Raw genomic sequence first — 17,948 nt, 5'->3', positions numbered from 1 at the left:
GCTAGTTCTGTCATAGCTGTGCAGTTTTTTAACCTCTGTTTTTCTCAGTAGGTTTTTCTATAGAAGAATTATACATGTCTTTCAGTTCATTTGTATTCCCACGTATGTATTGGGCAAAAACAAATTTAGTTGGAATCATGTAGAACTAGCATTTTTTTTTCATAATATTTTTTTTTAGTCAGATGAACACACATATAGATACAGATCTAACCAGTGTTTTAAATTATTATTAAAAAAATAACGTTAAAGCTATATAAATGTAACCAAATATTTCATTAAACAAAACACAAATACACATCAGATGAGCATTTTTATTAGTTACTGGTTTTTGTGGACATTTTACAAGGATTTCATATTATATGAGTTTTTCTTTCTCTGCCCACTCTCTTCTTTCTCAGAAGGTTCATTCCTCAGCCTCTTTACCCTGTAAACAAATGAAAAATAATTAAAAACAAGCATTATCAAAATGAGCATAATATTGTTTCATATTGTAGATTTTGTTTAAAATGCTTATGAATAGCAAAATGCTTGTGCACAAGTAATGTAATAAATAAAAGTGTGATATTTACCCTCCCGAGTTCACGGCTTTTAACTCTCAGCTTGTTGACCTGGGACTCAGCGATGTCAGCTCTCTCCTGAGCTTCCTCCAGCTCATGCTGCACCTTTCTGAACCTGGTCAGGTGAGTGTTGGCCTGTTCCTCCTGTCAATGAAATAACACTTGTTTAGGTTTATCATAGCCAGAATATTTTGTAGTGTACCATACTTTAAACTTTAAAATTGCTCACAGCATCTTCACTCTGTCTCTTGTAGGCCTTGACTTTTAGTTGAAGTTTGTCCACAAGGTCTTGCAGTCTGATAATATTCTTCCTATCTTCCTCAGTCTGTGTCAGGAAAACATAATGCCTTAATTGGACCATTTATCATATCTACATTTAGTACATATTTTTGTTTCATGGAGTACCTGATAAGTCAGTTCCTTCACTCTTCTTTCATATTTGCGGACTCCTTTCACAGCTTCAGCACAGCGTCTCTGTTCTGCTTCAACTTCGCCCTCCAGCTCCCGAACCTGAAATACAGATTATAATTAAAATGATTCCTGACTTTATGCTTGTGATAAAGTAAATTAATTTATCGTGTACATTCAACAAAACCGTTTGCACAACAATCTTTCATCTCTTAATACTTTATTTTGGTCAATTTTTTCGATTACCTTTTTATACTGTATGAAACCATGATCCGCACTCACAAAAATAGTCTTATTTTAACATCTTATTTTACATATATCACCAGCAGGACAAAACATCAACATTTCGGCTCAAGGCCTTAAGTGCGTTGAATAATTCAGTCCCTCCACCCACTTTTTAAACCATTAATTATATTGATGTCATCATTCATCTTCAAAATTAGCCAATGTTAAGTCTCTAAAAATGTATTGTACCATGTGTATAGCCACCTACCCTAGCTTCCAGTTTCTGGAGCTGCTTCTTTCCACCCTTCAAGGCCAGACTCTCAGCCTCATCCAGACGGTGCTGCAGGTCTTTGACTGTAACCTCCATGTTCTTCTTCATCCTCTCAAGATGAGCACTTGTATCCTGCTCTTTCTTCAGCTCCTCTGCCATCATGGCAGCCTGGAATAATTTTTTATTCAGAAATTCAGTTTCTTTGGTTAATAAGGATGTGTGAATTAGTAGTCGACAGCAATTTAAAAAACATCAAAATATACACAACTTATAAGTGAACAGTTTTTTTACTTACATCAGTTATTGCTTTCTTTGCCTTATCTTCAGCATTGCGTGCTTCCTGGACTACATCTTCCATCTCACCTTGAATCTGAACAAGATCTGCTTCCAGTTTCTTCTTTGTGTTAATAAGACTGGTATTCTGAAGACATTGAAAAAATGTTACAAATAATTTTGATTTTGAGTTATTCCTTCAGAAAATACAAATTATTCTTCTTACTTGGGAGTGTAAGAGAGTCACTCGCTCACTGGCATCCACAAGTTCCTGCTCAGCCATTTTGCGAGCTCTTTCTGTCTGCTCCAGAGCAGATCTCAGCTCCTCAATCTCTGCCTGCATCAGGTTATTCCTGCGTTCAACCATAGCAACCTGCTCTTTCATGTCCGCTTGTGTTCGTAAAGCCTCATCAAGATGGAGTTGAGCATCCTAAAGCAATCGAGAGATAATTCGATCATGTGATTTCAGATCAAGATATAGTGATATATTGCTGTAACAGAACAAACCTTGAGCTGTCCCTGGACGTTCCTGAGCTGTTTCTGAGCTTCAGCAGCCTGGCGATTTGCATGACTCAACTGAATCTCCATCTCATTAAGGTCTCCTTCCATCTTCTTCTTGATTCTCAGAGCATCGTTTCTGCTTCTGACTTCAGCATCCAGGGTGGTCTGCATGGAATCAATGATTCTCTGGCTGTTTCGCTTGATCTGTTCAATCTCCTCGTCCTTCTCAGCCAATTTCCGATCAATCTCCCCTTTCACTTGGTTCAGCTCAAGCTGAACTCGAAGAATCTTGGATTCTTCATGCTCTAGGGTCGCCTGGAAATTAGGATAATTTGTAGGGAATAGTTTGCTAGAACAGTGGAAATAATGAAAAAAAAAGCACCACATTACCTCAGCTTCTTCAAGTGCGGCCTGGATTTCAGATTTCTCCATTTCAGCAGTTTTCTTTCCTTTCTCCAGCTCATGAATAGTCTTTCCAGTTTCACCAAGTTGTTCAGTCAAATCGGAGATCTCCTCTGTATACATGAAAGGACGCATGATTAACAGTGGGTTGAAACATACTATTCTGGAGAAGATCTAAAAGAGCAAAAGAAAAGATCACTGATAATTCTGCAGTGAATCATTGTACATACGCTGAAGGTTCTTGTTTTCCCTCTTCAGAGTCTCCAGGTGGTCCAAAGCCTCCTCATAAGAATTTTTCATTTTGAAAAGTTCTGTGCTAAGAGAACGAGCCTCCTTCTGGGCTCCTTCCAGCTCTGCCTGGCTCTCCTCATACTTCTGCTTCCATTCTGCCAAGACCTTTATGACATTTAACATTATGGTGAGGTGCATCACAACAATATTGAATGTAAGTGAAATAATGTGCAAAAGACGCGGTTGCTTTACCTTATCAAAGTTCCTTTGTTTCTTGTCAAGGTTGGCAGCCAAAGCATTAGCTCTCTCCACATCAATCATGAAATCCTCAACTTCATTTTGCAGTCGCTGCTTGGTCTTTTCCAAAGAGGCACATTTGGCATTGACAGCCTCAATGGACTCCTCAGCATCCTGCAAACGTTGAGCAAGCTTTTTCCTAAGAGCAACAATGAAATGTTAGACATTGCTACTGCTTAATTTCTTGTTGTGACAACATTTAAACAGGTGATTTCCTTTACTTTGCTTCCTCAAGCTCTTCAGTACGCTGAATGGCATCAGTCTCATATTTGGTTCTCCACTGAGCTACCTCACTGTTGGCCTTTGACATGCCACGCTGGAGCTCAGATTTGGCCTCTTGTTCCTCCTCGTACTGCTCTCTGAGCATATCGCAGTCATGTCGTGATGACTGGACAGCATGAGCCAGGGCATTTTTGGCCTTTTTAAACAATAAAAATGTTCCAGTGTTATTCAGTAGGTTCAGTTCATAAGGTCATTAATTAAGAAAATGCTAATTCCTTACCTTGACTTCTTCCTCAATTTGCCTCTTCAGCTCTTCAATCTGCTGAGTGAAAGCCTGTTTGCTTCGAGTCAGCTGAGAAACCAAAGCCTCTTTTTCTTCTAGTTGACGTCCCATTTCACCTTGCATAGATTTAATGATGGTTAATAACTGTAGTGTGGTATAGGTGTGTGCATTGAGAATGTCATTTTATTATCCCTTCTGTAAAAATACTACTTACCATTTTCAGTCTGAAGTCTTGCCTTTTGAGCACCTAGATCACTGATTTGGCGTACATGTTCGTCATGCTTTGTCTTAAACTCGCTCAAATGATCTTCCTGTGTACGGCACATCTTTTCAAGATTTGTCTGCAAAACACAAATGTTTTTTGATGGATTTTTTTATTTTTTATTTTTACACAATACAGTGCTGTTTTACGTCCAATACTCCATGAATATGTTAATACTTGCCTTAGATTTGGCAACAGCCTCCATACTGCTTGACAAGTCATCAATCTCCATTTTAAGCTCACTTTTCTCTTTTTCCAGCTTCTGTTTCACACGCTGGAGGTTGTCGATCTGCTCTCCCAGTTCTGCCATAGTGTCGGCCTGTTTCTTGCGGAGTGCCGAGGCCGTCGCTTCATGCTGCAAAGAGGACTCCTCCAGATCACGGCGCAATCTCTGGAACTCAGCCTCACGTTTTTTATTCATCTCAATCTGGGCAGAAGTGGCACCACCTGCTTCTTCAAGCCTCTCGCTGATCTCCTCAAGTTCCCTGGAGAGATCAGATCTCTGCTTCTCGACCTTAGCACGAGCAGCACGTTCTGCCTCAATTTCTTCCTCAAGCTCCTCAATACGAGCCTGTGGTAGCAAAACTTTAATGAGTAACAGTTAATTACAAGAAATAAGCATAAAATCTCAGTAGTACTTTGAGTGACCTGAAGTTCTTTAATCTTCTTCTGGAGCTGAATACCAAGAGACTGTTCGTCTTCAATCCTGTTCAGAAGTTGACTTGACTCAAAGTCCTTCCTGTTAAAAGAAAGAAAAAAAACCCCGAAATGTTATAACTATTCTGAAAGTGAACAAGGGGTCTGAATTACGATGGTAAGTAGGATAGAATGACAATGTTTTATTAGTTCCTCACTTTTTCAGCCTTTCTTCTAGTTGTTGCTTGTCATTCTCCAGGTCCATTATGGATTCCTGGGCAAGTTTGAAATCACCCTCAAGCTTTCTTTTGCCTCTTTCAAGGTCCATACGGAGTTTCTTCTCCTGCTCCAGAGAGCCTTCCAGCTGTTTCGCAAATGTGAAACATTAGTAATCATTATTTTCCTCTAAAAGATTAATTTAATGTTTGATTTCTGCTTTTTGTTGTAACAATAACTAGACAAATAACTACTAGTTTGCACTAATTTGTTACATTTCAAACTCACGTCATCAACTTGCTGCTCAAGCTTTGCTTTGGCTTTTGTCAGAGTGTTGACTTTGTCCTCCTCTGCCTGGAGATCATCAAGAGTCTGTTGATGTGCCTCTTGGAGGGCTTTCTTCTCCTTTGTCAGCTTAGCAATAACCTCATCTTGAGCTGTCAATTCTTCAGTAAGGTTTTTAACCTAAGAGATACAGTGGGTAATTTGAGTGACTGCAACCTGATTAAAAGAACATGTTTACCTGTTACTAAAGATATCAACCTTGTTCTCAGTGGCATGTTTCTCCTTCTCCACTTTGGCTAAGGTAAGCTCTAAATCATCAATGTCTTTCTTCAGCTCAGAGCACTCATCCTCTAGTTTTCTCTTCTTGGCTGTCAGTTCAGCATTGATTTCTTCCTCATCCTCTAATCTTTCACTTGTCTCTTTAAGTTTCGCCTCAAGCTGGATCTTGCTTTTGATTAGTCCTTCACATCTCTCCTCAGCATCAGAAAGGTTTTCTGTTTCCTGTTTATAAAAGCATAATTTGTTGTTAGATTAATTTTTTTAAGTTGTGTATTTGTTATGTTATAAAGATGAATAGATTATCTGTGATCTTTTCAGCTGGAAAAACTCACAGATGCCACTTGTAACTGCAGGTCATTTTTCTCCTGCAGGAGGGAAACCATCTTCTCTTCCAGCTCCTTCTTCTTGGCAAGTGCCTTTGTTAGATCCTCCTTCATTTTTTCAAAATTCTCTTTCATGGCTGCCATTTCCTTCTCAGTCTCTGCACTCTTCAGCAGAGGCTTGATCTTAAAGTACAGCTTCATCCATGGCCAGTGTTTCACATTCATGAATGAGCGGATGTTGTACTGGATGGAGAAGATGGACTCTCTGATTCATAGAATCAGAAGAAATAATCAGATCCTGTGTGTGAATATGAAGCGTTACCCCCTAAAATATATTTTTAAGAAAAAACAAACCTTCTCTCCATCATTTTGACAAACTCTTTCCTCATAACATAGCCTCTGCAAAGTGCTTGAGTCATGGTCACAAGGATAACGAGTTTTTCATCTCGCATCTCCTCAAGGGTACCCAGAAGCCCAGCTTTGAAGAACACCTGTAATTTGATTTGGTTTTCACATTGTTAGAGACAGCTGTATTATCAACAGTGATTGCAGTTTTGTAAACATTCTTACCTTGGTGTGTCCAAACTTGTACTGGGTATGATCCACATCAATGGAGGTAAGGAGCTTCTCTGAAGCCTTCTTATTGTCAATGAACTGACCCTCAGGGATGACACTAGCATTCAATACTTTGTATCTAAAGAAAAGTCATTCAAAATATGACATTATTTACCTTGAATTAATTCAATAATGTGGTTTCAGAATCATACCAAGTTGAAATTTGCACCTGGATGGTACATACATGAAGTACGAAGTACTGGTCTCACTCACTAATCTTGTGTACACGTTTTTGTGTGTAAAAGCTGTTTATATGCATTTCCATTTATTCTGCATTTATAAGATATTGTTGGCAATGCAAGAGAAGCATATATGTGTGTGAGAGAAAGCACATTTGTTGCATGCAAATTACTAGCTGTGGGTACATGCTCCTCATTTAGAAAAATCTATATTCATCCACATTACAACAAGGCTGAGAGAATTTTTTGTAAAACATATTTACCTCTGCTTAAAGTCACCATAGAGGATTCTGCTTGGGAAACCTTTTCTGCAAATTCGAATTCCTTCCAGTACACCGTTACAGCGCAGCTGGTGAATGACCAGAGGGTTCTCCATTAGACCTAAAATAAAAAGAGTAAAATGTCATTATTGTTTTAACTTTTTATAAAAGTTGCTCATATTCATTTTAACACAGAATCACTCATTTAAATATATTGCATGCTTTTCTGTATTCTAACATGAATGGAAAAAATATTGACCTGGAGTCTTTGATTCATTTGGAATCAAGCAACGCACAAAATGAGGATGAGTGCTTCTCAGGTTGGTCATCAGTTTGCCCAAGTTCTCCTGAAGGTTGAAAAATAAACAGATAAGCTATCACCCAGTACCCCTTAATAAAATATAAAATATTAAGGAGTAAAATGATTACCCGGAACAGAGCAGAAACAGTCTGGAAGGAGCCACCCTTCTTTTTCCCACCCTTTTTGCCACCAGATTCAGCTGTTGATTAAGCAGTATAGTAAAGAACTCTCTGGTAAACAATGCCATGTACAGAAATACATTTTTGACAAAACTCCATTTTCATATTTGCATCCTAATGTTACAATTATAAATGTGTCAATTGGTTTGACAGACCTTCAGAAGAAGCATGAGCAGCATACAGGTGAGCCAACAGTTTCACTGAAGATTTCTGGTACAACTGAACCACAGAGTCATTCAGAGGGTCCTTGTTCTTATCCAGCCAGCCTGTGATGTTGTAATCCACAATTCCAGCATAGTGCACCAAGGAGAAATGGGCCTCAGCCTTGCCTTTGGTAGGTTTGGGCTTCTGGAAGCATGCATTTTTACCAAGATGCTGGTCATACAGCTTGTTCTTGAAGGTTGTGTCTGTTGCCTTAGGGAACATGCACTCCTCCTCGAGGATGGAGAAAATACCCATTGGCTGCAAGAAACCAAAGAAAAAAGCAAATTTCCTTAAGATAAGAAAAGGAATCAAAGCAAAGCAGTTATGCTTAAAAAGGAAAAACACTATGTCCTAAATTTGAAATTTGTTACCTTCTCAATAAGCTCAATGCAAGCAGCCAAGTCCATACCGAAGTCAATGAACTCCCACTCAATACCTTCTTTCTTGTATTCTTCTTGTTCCAGCACAAACATGTGGTGGTTGAAAAACTGTTGCAGTTTCTCGTTTGTGAAATTAATGCACAGCTGCTCCAGGCTATTGTACTGTAGTGAACATAAAATATTTCAGTATCAGAACCAAGAATCTAAAGCACCAGATTCATATTTTTTTATCTTGTCAACTTACATCAAAGATTTCAAACCCAGCAATGTCAAGCACTCCGATGAAGTACTGTCTTGGCTGTTTGGTGTCCAGCATCTCATTGATTCGGACAACCATCCACAAGAACATTTTCTCATAGACTGACTTGCACAGAGCCATGGCTGAATTATTCACCTAATTTAGAAAAAAAAAAAATTCAATTTTATACCATTTCATTGTTTAAAAAACTATTAAAATATAAAAAATTTAGTGATGTTATCATTAATTATACATTTTCAAATGCACACACCTGAGGAACTGTTTGACCTTTGGTCACAAATTCATTCCCGACCTTCACTCTGGGATAACACAAAGCTTTCAGCATGTCGGCAGAGTTCAGTCCCATGAGGTAAGCGATTTTATCAGCCACTGGAAAAAAATATTTAAAGTAAATTATTAATATATTATTAAAAATAATACATGTTTCCATCCATATTGTAACTATATATGAATGTTTCTACAGCTGAATTTAGACTGAATTCACACCCTCAGTTCCATCAGGCTCTGCTTGCTCTTCCCTCTGCTTCTGCTTGAACTTCATGTTCCCATGATGCATCACAGCTCCTGTCAGCTTGTAGATGCCTATTTTCTCATCAGCAGTAAAGCCCAGGATATCAATGGCTGTCTGCAAGTCAGAGACAATCATGTGTTTCTTGTCATTTGATTCGGACATAATAATGTTAAAGCCTTTTTTGATGAGTATGCAACGCAATTACAAAATTGTCTTTTAATGTAAATTACTTGACAAGCTGATTTCTGCTTACATCAGTTGCAACGAACTCTTCCACATCATTGATGCTCTTGACTGTGATCTCACCATGACTGATCATGGGATAGTCGTATGGGTTAGTGGTGATCAGAAGAGCCTCTACAAAAGGAATATGACAAGAAAGAAAGACTTAATACTACTTCAAAGATTGAATATTCTTTCCTGCATTCTTCAGAAGAATTGTATTAAAATCAAATTAACTATTGTAAAACATGATCTTAATGTAATAATGTACAATTTCTTACCCAGCAATTCTGGCTTATGGCCAGTGCAGAGCTGGTAGAAGATGTGGTAGCTCCTCTCAGCAGACAACTGGAAAGTTACTCTGGACTTTTCCAGCAGATCTATGGATCAGTAAGATGATTATCAGAGAAATAAAAAGAATTATTATAATATCAGTCAGTTGAAATCTAAAAAAATGAAGGACTCACAAGTTTCAATGTCAGCTGAGGCCAGTTTTCCAGTAGTGCCAAAATGAATTCGGATGAATTTACCCTAGATAATTTAAAGGTAAGAAAACAAAGTTTATCAGGAAAATATGTATAAAAATTCCATTACAGAGTCAAAGCACACAGAAGACCATACTTACAAAGCGGGAAGAGTTGTCATTCCTCACAGTCTTGGCATTTCCATAGGCTTCCAGCAAGGGGTTTGCTGCAATGATTTGATCTTCAAGTGACCCCTGGTGGGCACATAATGTGTTAGATATGCCATTCAAATAAGTGTTCTACTGCTTGTTTTAGATTGCTGTTGTAACCATACAATCTAATAATTCCATCCTCATTATCACATTGGCAAAAAAATAGCATAGATACCTTCATTTTTCCAGGAATGGCATCTGTCTTCTTCTGTCCAGATACAGCAATTGTTGCAAAGTACTGGATGACACGTTTGGTGTTCACAGTCTTTCCTGCACCAGATTCTCCACTGAAAATATGGTCCAATATATTATACTATGCAACAGACTTCACAGTTTCTGCTTATCAAACAGTAATGCTTTTGCATCTGTGATCAAAATACTTACGTAATCAGGATAGACTGATTTTCACGATCTACAAAAGAGAAAGTCATTTATTACATTCTAATACTAGCACAGTTAGTTTTTTTTAAAACAAATCTTTTAAGAATCTTAACCACTGAACTTCAGCCATAAACATTGGTTTTTTCGTACCAGTGAGCATGAACTGATAGGCATTGTCAGAGATGGAGAAGATGTGAGGTGGTGCTTCTATTCTTTTTTTGCCTCTGTAGCCTGCCACAACTTTAGCATCATACACTGGGAGCCACTTATAGGGGTTCACAGTTACACAGAACAACCCGGAGTAGGTCTGCAAAAGAGGATTTTAGCTTAACCGAAATAGCATAATACATTTAAAGTATGAAGTTCTGTTCATTTTATTACTTACGTAGATCATCCATGCTGCATAACGCTCTTTGAGGTTGTACAGCACAGTGGGTTCATTGAGGTGGGTCATCATGGCCATGTCCTCTATCTTATCAAACTTGGGGGGATTCATTGGGAAAATGTCATCCTCCTTTACTGTGAGGGTCTGGAAGGAGAGTCATTTTACAGTCACCAAAAAAGCAATGCCGATGTCTGTAAAATTTATTTGGCAAATTTTAAGTATCTCTTATACCTACTTTGCCACACAGAGTTTGCACTGTTGCTTTGCCACCTTCCTTACTCTTGAGGACCCCTTTGAGGTACATCTCCTTGGGTTCAGTCACAAAATAAGCAGTTTTGGCATCAAATGGCTTATTTTGAGCTTCCAGTCGTTCCTTCTCTGGCTTGCGGAGGTAAATGGCCGCAGGGCCAAAACACTCCATTTCCGGTTCCATAGTGGCACTCTTAAAGAAAAACAACAAATACTGTTTGTAATGCAAGTTATATTCAAAGGAACATGTACGATTCTGTAAGTGTGATATTACCCTTTAACATTAGGCTAAAGTATAAAATAACCCATTACTTCATGTAACCCAAAGCCAAAAATTCTACAGTATTGAATCATATATATATATATACAAATAAAACTTAATATTTGAGGGATGGTGGTTGAGAATGACAAAACCTTGTTAAAGAACATTACGTTATGCATGAATTGTCACAACCAACTTCAAAAATGTCAGTATGTCACATTGGTAACATTTAGACCGTTCACTTAAAAGATGCTCCATGTTTACCTTTGTATTGTACCAACTTGATATTGATATTGCACCAACTTGATGGCGATATGGCAGTTCACCACCTCTGTGTACTGTAAACAAAAGCAAGCCAGTTGTTAGTTAGTTAGTTGAAACTTGCCAAAATTATAAAATAAGTAGTTAAGGCAAAAATAATTTCTTAAAATTAGCACAGGAGAAGCACAATGTTTTAAATTGAAATAAAAAGCCTAAAATATCCCTATATAGAAAAAGAAGAACTGTGCGTAGAAAAACCATCTGCGTTGTGGCTTAGCGTTCAAACACTCACCTTAGCTGTGTAGTTGTGAGCCCAAGGAGGAGTCAGGAAAGCCCTGTTTTATACTGAGGCGCAAGTGTCCTGTCAGCACATTTCAGCATCTCATTTTTGGTCATGAGTCCTGTTTGCCCACTTCCATTTGTCCCCTTCAGCAGCATCACTGTATTATTTTTATCCCTTGAAAATGAGAAGGAGTTCCAGGATGGTTTTATCTTTTTAAATTGTTATTGTCGTAGTACAGAAATCTGGAAAGCTTTTTTTTTTTTTTTGCCCATTTTAAGTGTTTCAATGTAAATCTGAACTGTTATGAATTTTTTGTCTATATTGGTCAGAAATTTGCATTGTTACAGTTTGCACAAAAATGAATCGAGTGAGAAAAAAACAAAACTATTCCAAGAGTCCTGAGTCATGACCCTACAAGGACAACATATTTTTCTTTTTAACTGGAAGTATTCAGCTGGTACAAATAAGGAGAGCAAATCAATAACCACAATGTGCAAGTCAGTACAACTAACCCTCAGTCATAAATCCTTCTTATGAATGTCTGGCAATAATAAGTATTTAACCACGCTGATGAGAAGACTTCAAATGTCACCAGTATAAAGTTGCAGGAGCCTTACAAATTTGACATGTTACAAAGAAATCAGATTGGTATACTTCTGTCCCTTCAAGAAACAAGCAGGGATGCCAAAGGATCATGCCCTTCCTCGCTAAGAACAGCTGAGGCTCACCAGGCCTCTCCTGGGAATGAAACAAAGTCCAAGGTGGTGACAAAATCCTTGATGTCAACAGCTTGAGTCATTGTGTGCTAATAGCTGGACCTTTCTATGCCGAGAGTGCTGGATTAATGTGTGCATGGCCTTTTTTTTTCCACTTTTAAGATTTAAAATAGTGGATCAGGACCTCTTTAGTCTGATGGTCCTCCTCTGTTTGGCTAAGTGTGACATGAGATTTGATTTAAAGTAGGCTTTGTGAGCCTTAAGGTCAGTCTTTCCACTGGAAAGGTGATCTCATACTGGCAAAGAGCAGAAAGCTTTAAAAATTGTGGGGGAGTTACTCTTGAGATATAATGGGCTCCATCGAATAAAAATGTGAAACTTGATCGCCCACCCCTAACACTACATTCTTATTTGGACAAATTGCAAATATAGCCACCAGTGCAGTCTTTGACCAACCAAATGGCAGCAGGCTCAGGGGATTTATTATGTCTTGAACTTCCTGCATTATATTACAAAACAAAATCCAAGTGTTTTAGTGTCTGTCAAGAGCCTGCAAGTGTGCGGCATTAAAGATTGTGGATTGGTATAATGGTTGTTGGATGAGACAGTTGTATCATAGTTTCAAGTTGTTTCTGCTTCTTATTTTAGGACTTTGAAATATAATACAGCGTCTTTGCTTCTTGTGGCAAAAGACAAATGAGTTTGTATTGGCTTTGCTTTAATGTTTAATGTCTGAGTATGATGCCGCATTTACACTTTAAACCATGCAGAGATCAGCGGCTTACAAAGCCTCTTGGTGGATGCAGTTGGGTTGAGTACAGTTGAGTACCACCACAGATAAGTATACATTTTCATTATATTCATATAATTATTATTATATAGATCGAGCTATAGCATTTTAAATGTTTTTGCCTTACCAGATTAATAGCCTGATTAAAACATAAGTGACAAAAATAACCAGCGAAGTATCGAAGCGCGAGAATGATTCTTCTAATGTTATTATCCAAAATTCAGTGTAAACTATAACTGATAATGGATAGTATATTTCTGGTATCAAGGTCGCGCTGTTAAGGCTCACTCGGTTTGTCACTTTGTGAGAGACTTCAGAACAAACGAGCGTAAAAGCACAAATAAACTCAGAAGAAACACACTGAGGTAAAAATTCAACATGTATAGTTTATTCATAACATGATATAGTTAAATAACACCATGACAAGTGAGCTATTTTGCCTCAATATTCTCAGATGCAAAAAAAAAAAACAAAAACAAAAAAAAAACATTCTAAACACCTACAGTGTGCGCGCATTGTGCGTGTTCGCATACAGTGCGCTCGTTCACTGCATGATTCTGTCTATTAAAATACTGTCAGAATGATCACAAATTCAAGACATAGGGGCAGAAAATGTGTATATTTATACCACTTCATATAGGTAATGAATTTCACACGAGGAGTGCCTTTTTTCCTCCAAAAATTACAATATACAAATGTGATATTGATTTTACAACAGTTCAATAAACTAGAACTTTTATTAAGACTCTTACGTTTTAGACACCATATTTCCGGTATTTGCTCTATTTCGCCAACAAAAGTAATCCCATACAAAGCCACATGACATCGTTTGGTGCTGAATGAATCAAACGTTTAAATGATTCGGTTCATTCGCTATGACTCACTATTAACAGTGACTTGCTGCCACCTACTGGCGGTTTTAATCTCACATTTAAAGTATCTTTTTTTTTTATATAAATAAATTCAAATATCAGTATTCAACGTTTTATGTTTAACATATCAAAACATTATTTATGCATTTGTAATTGCAGGTTAAATGCATTCATGTTCTGCATTAAAAAGTGTGTAAATAGGTGCCAGCATGATAACACACTCAGTTGAATGAATGACTCAGTGACTCGCTCATTAAGTGACTTGTCGCCACTTTCTGGTTTAGTTGGGAAGTATGGGAAAATATGAATTTTTCCCTCAACATTTCTTATTTGTATATTCATAAATGCATTTAAAACATTATTCTCAAAACATTATTTATTGCAGTTGTAATTATTGTATTTGCAGGTGAAAATATTTATTCTGACTCATAGCAGACCTATTGAATTTATTGATAATTTGTAATAATTTGGCATGAAAGATGATGCATACATCTAAAAAGTAAAAAAAAAAATAGGCCTTTGTAAAGGTAAATAAAAATTGTTAACTCCACCAAAATCTAATGGATGCAGTTATTTTGCAGGGATATTTTGTATGGAACATTGTCTGCTGATATGAAAATTTCACTGTATATCGTAGTAATAAACATAATTTATCACAGCAATGATATTTTGTTTTCTTTTTTATTTAAACACATTAAATATTACATATATGTATGTAATAAAATGTGTATTTCCATTACAGGTTTAGGTCTTATAAGATGGTATTAAAAAGGTCTTAAAAAGTCTTAAATTTAACTTGCTCATGTCTGTAGAAACCCTGACATTTTCATTTATATTATATTTTTGATGCAGTTGCATGATTTTGCACATACTGTACTTGCTTTGGGTTGCTTTTAATATTTATGTTAACCCACAGGGTGTGGTTTTCTAAAATATTGCTTCAAAGCATGGCAGAATGAGTACCTGAGGGAGAGAAAGATAAGATCACCACAGAGAAGCAGAGAAAGTTTATGAGGACAGAAGGCAACAGACCTGTAGGAGCATGTTGACGTAACAAGGGGTTATTCTAGTGGCAGTCCTGACATCAGAGTCTGATAGTGTTTTGACGATTGGGAGAAGTAGATGTGCCACTATATTGTGAATCATATTCTATCTAGAAAATTGGCCCACAGCGAATTGCAGTAGCCTATAGTCTTAAAAGGACAAGACGTTGGTTAGCTGATACAACTTGGACACCCTTTAGATTTCACAGGGGACTGCTATCCGATGTCGCATTACTTCACAAAAGTGTAAACTTTAAGTGGCAGAATACCATGTAGGCTGATTAATAGTCATTTATTTGGTTGTAATCCAGTGTGCACCAGTTCAAGCGTTGCAAAATGCATTGAGGTTACATCATATCCCCAAAGAAGTACACATGAAAGGAAAAAATAGGACACCTACTATATAGGACGAATAGGACGACTTCAGTTCTGTGTAAGCAAAGGACACATCACTTTTTAAACAATTTACCATGTAACCATAGGTTCTGATTGACATGGATACTTTAAACCATGTGAGAAGCTTTAATCTTTATTAAAGATTTATTAGATTTTTGTCATCAGCGAAATTAAGAGAACAAGTCAAAATGTTAAAAGAAAAACAGCAGCCATTGTTGTTTGGTGGTCAAATGTATTCATCACATGACTCATACTCAGCACAAACTCATATTATATGATTGTTTATTGCTGTCTCTTATTGAAATGTGATTCACTCTGCAACCTCTTTTCCCTGTGAAAAAAACCCAAACATAAATAACATTCAAATATTCTGGACTTTTGGGTTTAGTTTATGTATACTCCCATGGGATAAATAACTTTTAAAAAATACCTTTCCAACATAATGGCCCTTTGCCCTGAGCTTGTTGAACACTCAGCAATGTCAGCTCTCTCCTGGGCTTCCTCCATCTCATGCTGCACCTTCCTGTACCTTGCCAGGTGAGTGCTGGCTTGTTCTTCCTTTGAGGATATTACCCAGGAATCAATAGATTATTTAATCGTAAAACAAAATAATAATGTCTTGATTATGATGCAATATGACCATTATAATACTTACAGCTTCCTCAACTTGTCTCTTATAGGAGTTCACTTTCAACTGCAGTTTGTCGACCAGATCCTGCAGTCTGGTTACATTCTTCTTATCCTCTGCAGTCTGTTAAAAAGACTCGGCATTGTAACTAAAGTTGCTCTGTTGACGAGACACTCTTTTTCAGAAGTTAAGTAAAATCACCTACCTGGTTAAGTGAGTTCCTTCACTCTTCTCTCATGCTTCCGAACTCCTTTAATAGCTTCTGCACTATTTCTTTGCTCAGCCTCAACCTCACTTTCCAGTTCACGAACCTGGGAAATAGATCTAAAATAAATTACAAAAAAAGTACCATTTGGATTTCATAGCCTTCTTACTGTGCATATTATTATTTTTTATTAATATTACACAAGTATACCCTAGCTTCCAGTTTCCGGAGCTGTTTCTTTCCACCCTTCAAGGCCAAACTCTCAGCCTCATCCAGACGGTGCTGCCAGACTTTGACTCTAACCTCCATGTTCTTCTTTATCCTCTCAAGATGAGCACTTGTATCTTGTTCTTGCAAATGACTACAGCTCTTTTTCACTGTTCACTAGATGTAATTGATAGGAATTGACTGGATAAAAATGTGTGTACTTCTATGGACACGTAGTCATATAAAACATATCAATGTGTACTTTCATATAAATAGGCACTTACATGATGAGACCAGTTGTCCTGTATTTTGGAAATTAACATGGTTTACTATTGGCTATTCTATCTAAGAGCCCAGATGAATTAAATTGGAAACACTTGAAAACAAACCTGGGAGTGTAGAAGTCCTACATGCTCACTGACATCCACCACTTTGCGGCCTCTCTCGATCTGCTCGAGAGCAGATCTCTGCTCCTCAATTTCGGCCTGCATCATGTTGTTCCTGTGCTCAACCATAGCAACCTGTACTTTCAATTCCTCTAGTCTATACCCCTCAGAGCACCATCCAGGTGCAGTTGGGCATCCCGTTAAAAGATTAATAACTTGATTCAATGTAATAAGTACTTAAGAGGATAAGGTTCAGCTCCCAGCTGAGGAAAATTGGAACTTTTACAAGAGCTCCACGATTTTACTTTGAGCTGTCCTTGGACGTTCCTAAGCTGTTTCTGAGCTTCAGTCACCTTGCTATTTGCATGGTCCAGCTGAATCTCCATCTCATTTAGGTGTCCTTCCAGCTTATTCTTGACTCTTAGGGTTTCATTTCAGCTCCTGATCTCAGAGTCTAGAGTGCTCTGCATGGAATCAATCACTCTTTGGCTATTCCTTTTGATCTCTTCTACTTCCTCATCTTTCTCAGCCAATTTACCATCAGTCTCCCCTTTCACTTGGCTTAGCTCAATCTGGATAAGAATAATCTTAGATTCCTCATGTTCCAGGGTTCCCTGTTGACCAGTAGAAGAACAATAATCAGTTAATCAGCTTTGTTAAGTATTATATTAGTTATTCTGAAAAACTTCAGCTTACCTCAGCTTCCTCAAGAACGGTCTGGATTTCTAGTCCAACTCATGAATGGTCTTCCCAGTCTTACCAATTTGTTCAGTCAAGTCAGAGATATCCTCTATGAATAATATACAAATATTAGTATTCATATGAAATTATAGATAATGTCTCTCTATCATCTGCACTTTGTAATTGCGAAAACAATCGTACATTGAAGGTTTTTGTTTTCCCTCTTGTGGGTCTCCAGATGGTCCGGGCTTCTTCAAAGAAGTTCTCCATCTTTAAAAGCTCTGTACTATAAGGGAACGGGCCTCTTTTTGAGCTCCTTCCAGTTCTGCTTGGTGTTCCTTTTTGCTTTTTCCTTTAAATTTCACTCAGTTGATCTTCAAGGATTCGACACATCTTCTCTAAGTTACCCTGAAAGTAAAATTGCTATAAATATGACTGTTATAATAAAAATACAATGTTCAGGAAAAGCTATTTTTGTGCTTTTGATTTGGCGACAGCCTCCATATTGCTTGACAGGTTATCAATCGCCATTTTGTATTCACTCTTTTCTTTTTCCAGCTTCTGTTTCACACGCTGGAGGTTGTCGATCTGCTCTCCCAGCTCTGCCATAGTGTCGGCCTGTTTCTTGCGGAGTGCCGTGGCCGTCGCTTCATGCTGCAAAGAGGACTCCTCCAGATCACGGCGCAATCTCTGGAACTCAGCCTCACGTTTTTTCATTCATCTCAATCTGGGCAGGAGTGGCACCA

General features: G+C 37.7%; 1 protein-coding gene and 1 pseudogene across 1 annotated transcript; both read right to left on the bottom strand.

Annotated features, from left to right (window-relative positions):
- Window positions 1-291: 291 nt before the first annotated feature.
- On the bottom strand, window positions 292-11,024 carry LOC132151711 (myosin heavy chain, fast skeletal muscle-like). Its single transcript, XM_059560028.1, has 40 exons — window positions 10,999-11,024; window positions 10,459-10,665; window positions 10,224-10,367; window positions 9,989-10,145; window positions 9,842-9,869; window positions 9,633-9,744; window positions 9,407-9,499; window positions 9,249-9,312; window positions 9,063-9,161; window positions 8,813-8,916; window positions 8,535-8,673; window positions 8,299-8,417; window positions 8,034-8,183; window positions 7,781-7,951; window positions 7,361-7,667; window positions 7,155-7,225; window positions 6,985-7,072; window positions 6,729-6,846; window positions 6,242-6,365; window positions 6,026-6,162; window positions 5,681-5,936; window positions 5,328-5,570; window positions 5,073-5,249; window positions 4,787-4,932; window positions 4,581-4,671; window positions 4,114-4,503; window positions 3,885-4,011; window positions 3,668-3,786; window positions 3,387-3,583; window positions 3,121-3,304; window positions 2,868-3,033; window positions 2,626-2,750; window positions 2,242-2,550; window positions 1,961-2,164; window positions 1,757-1,882; window positions 1,459-1,629; window positions 963-1,067; window positions 787-882; window positions 570-701; window positions 292-424 (listed from the first exon to the last, which is right to left on the bottom strand). Exons 2-40 carry the CDS (start codon window positions 10,654-10,656, stop codon window positions 404-406), a joined length of 5,808 nt encoding a protein of 1,935 aa, XP_059416011.1. The 5' UTR covers window positions 10,657-10,665; window positions 10,999-11,024; the 3' UTR covers window positions 292-403.
- Window positions 11,025-15,405: 4,381 nt separating this feature from the next.
- Window positions 15,406-17,595, bottom strand: LOC132152280 (myosin heavy chain, fast skeletal muscle-like; annotated as a pseudogene).
- Between the last annotated feature and the right edge of the window lie 353 nt (window positions 17,596-17,948).

The sequence above is a fragment of the Carassius carassius genome, chromosome 10, assembly GCF_963082965.1.
Source record: "Carassius carassius chromosome 10, fCarCar2.1, whole genome shotgun sequence".
NCBI lineage: Eukaryota > Metazoa > Chordata > Actinopteri > Cypriniformes > Cyprinidae > Carassius > Carassius carassius.
Note: the sequence above shows the minus strand (reverse complement) of the source record. Positions and strands in the feature narration are given on the sequence as shown.

Bases quoted from the DNA above. Each gene is read 5' to 3' on its own strand.
- LOC132151711 (XM_059560028.1), bottom strand. From the start codon at position 10,656: ATGGAACCGGAAATGGAGTGTTTTGGCCCTGCGGCCATTTACCTCCGC. The intron at 5,250-5,327 runs GTTGATATCTTT...TGTATCTCTTAG, and splicing joins AACATGCCACTGAGAACAAG to GTTAAAAACCTTACTGAAGA. The intron at 2,751-2,867 runs GTATGTACAATG...TCATGTATACAG, and splicing joins GGAAAACAAGAACCTTCAGC to AGGAGATCTCCGATTTGACT.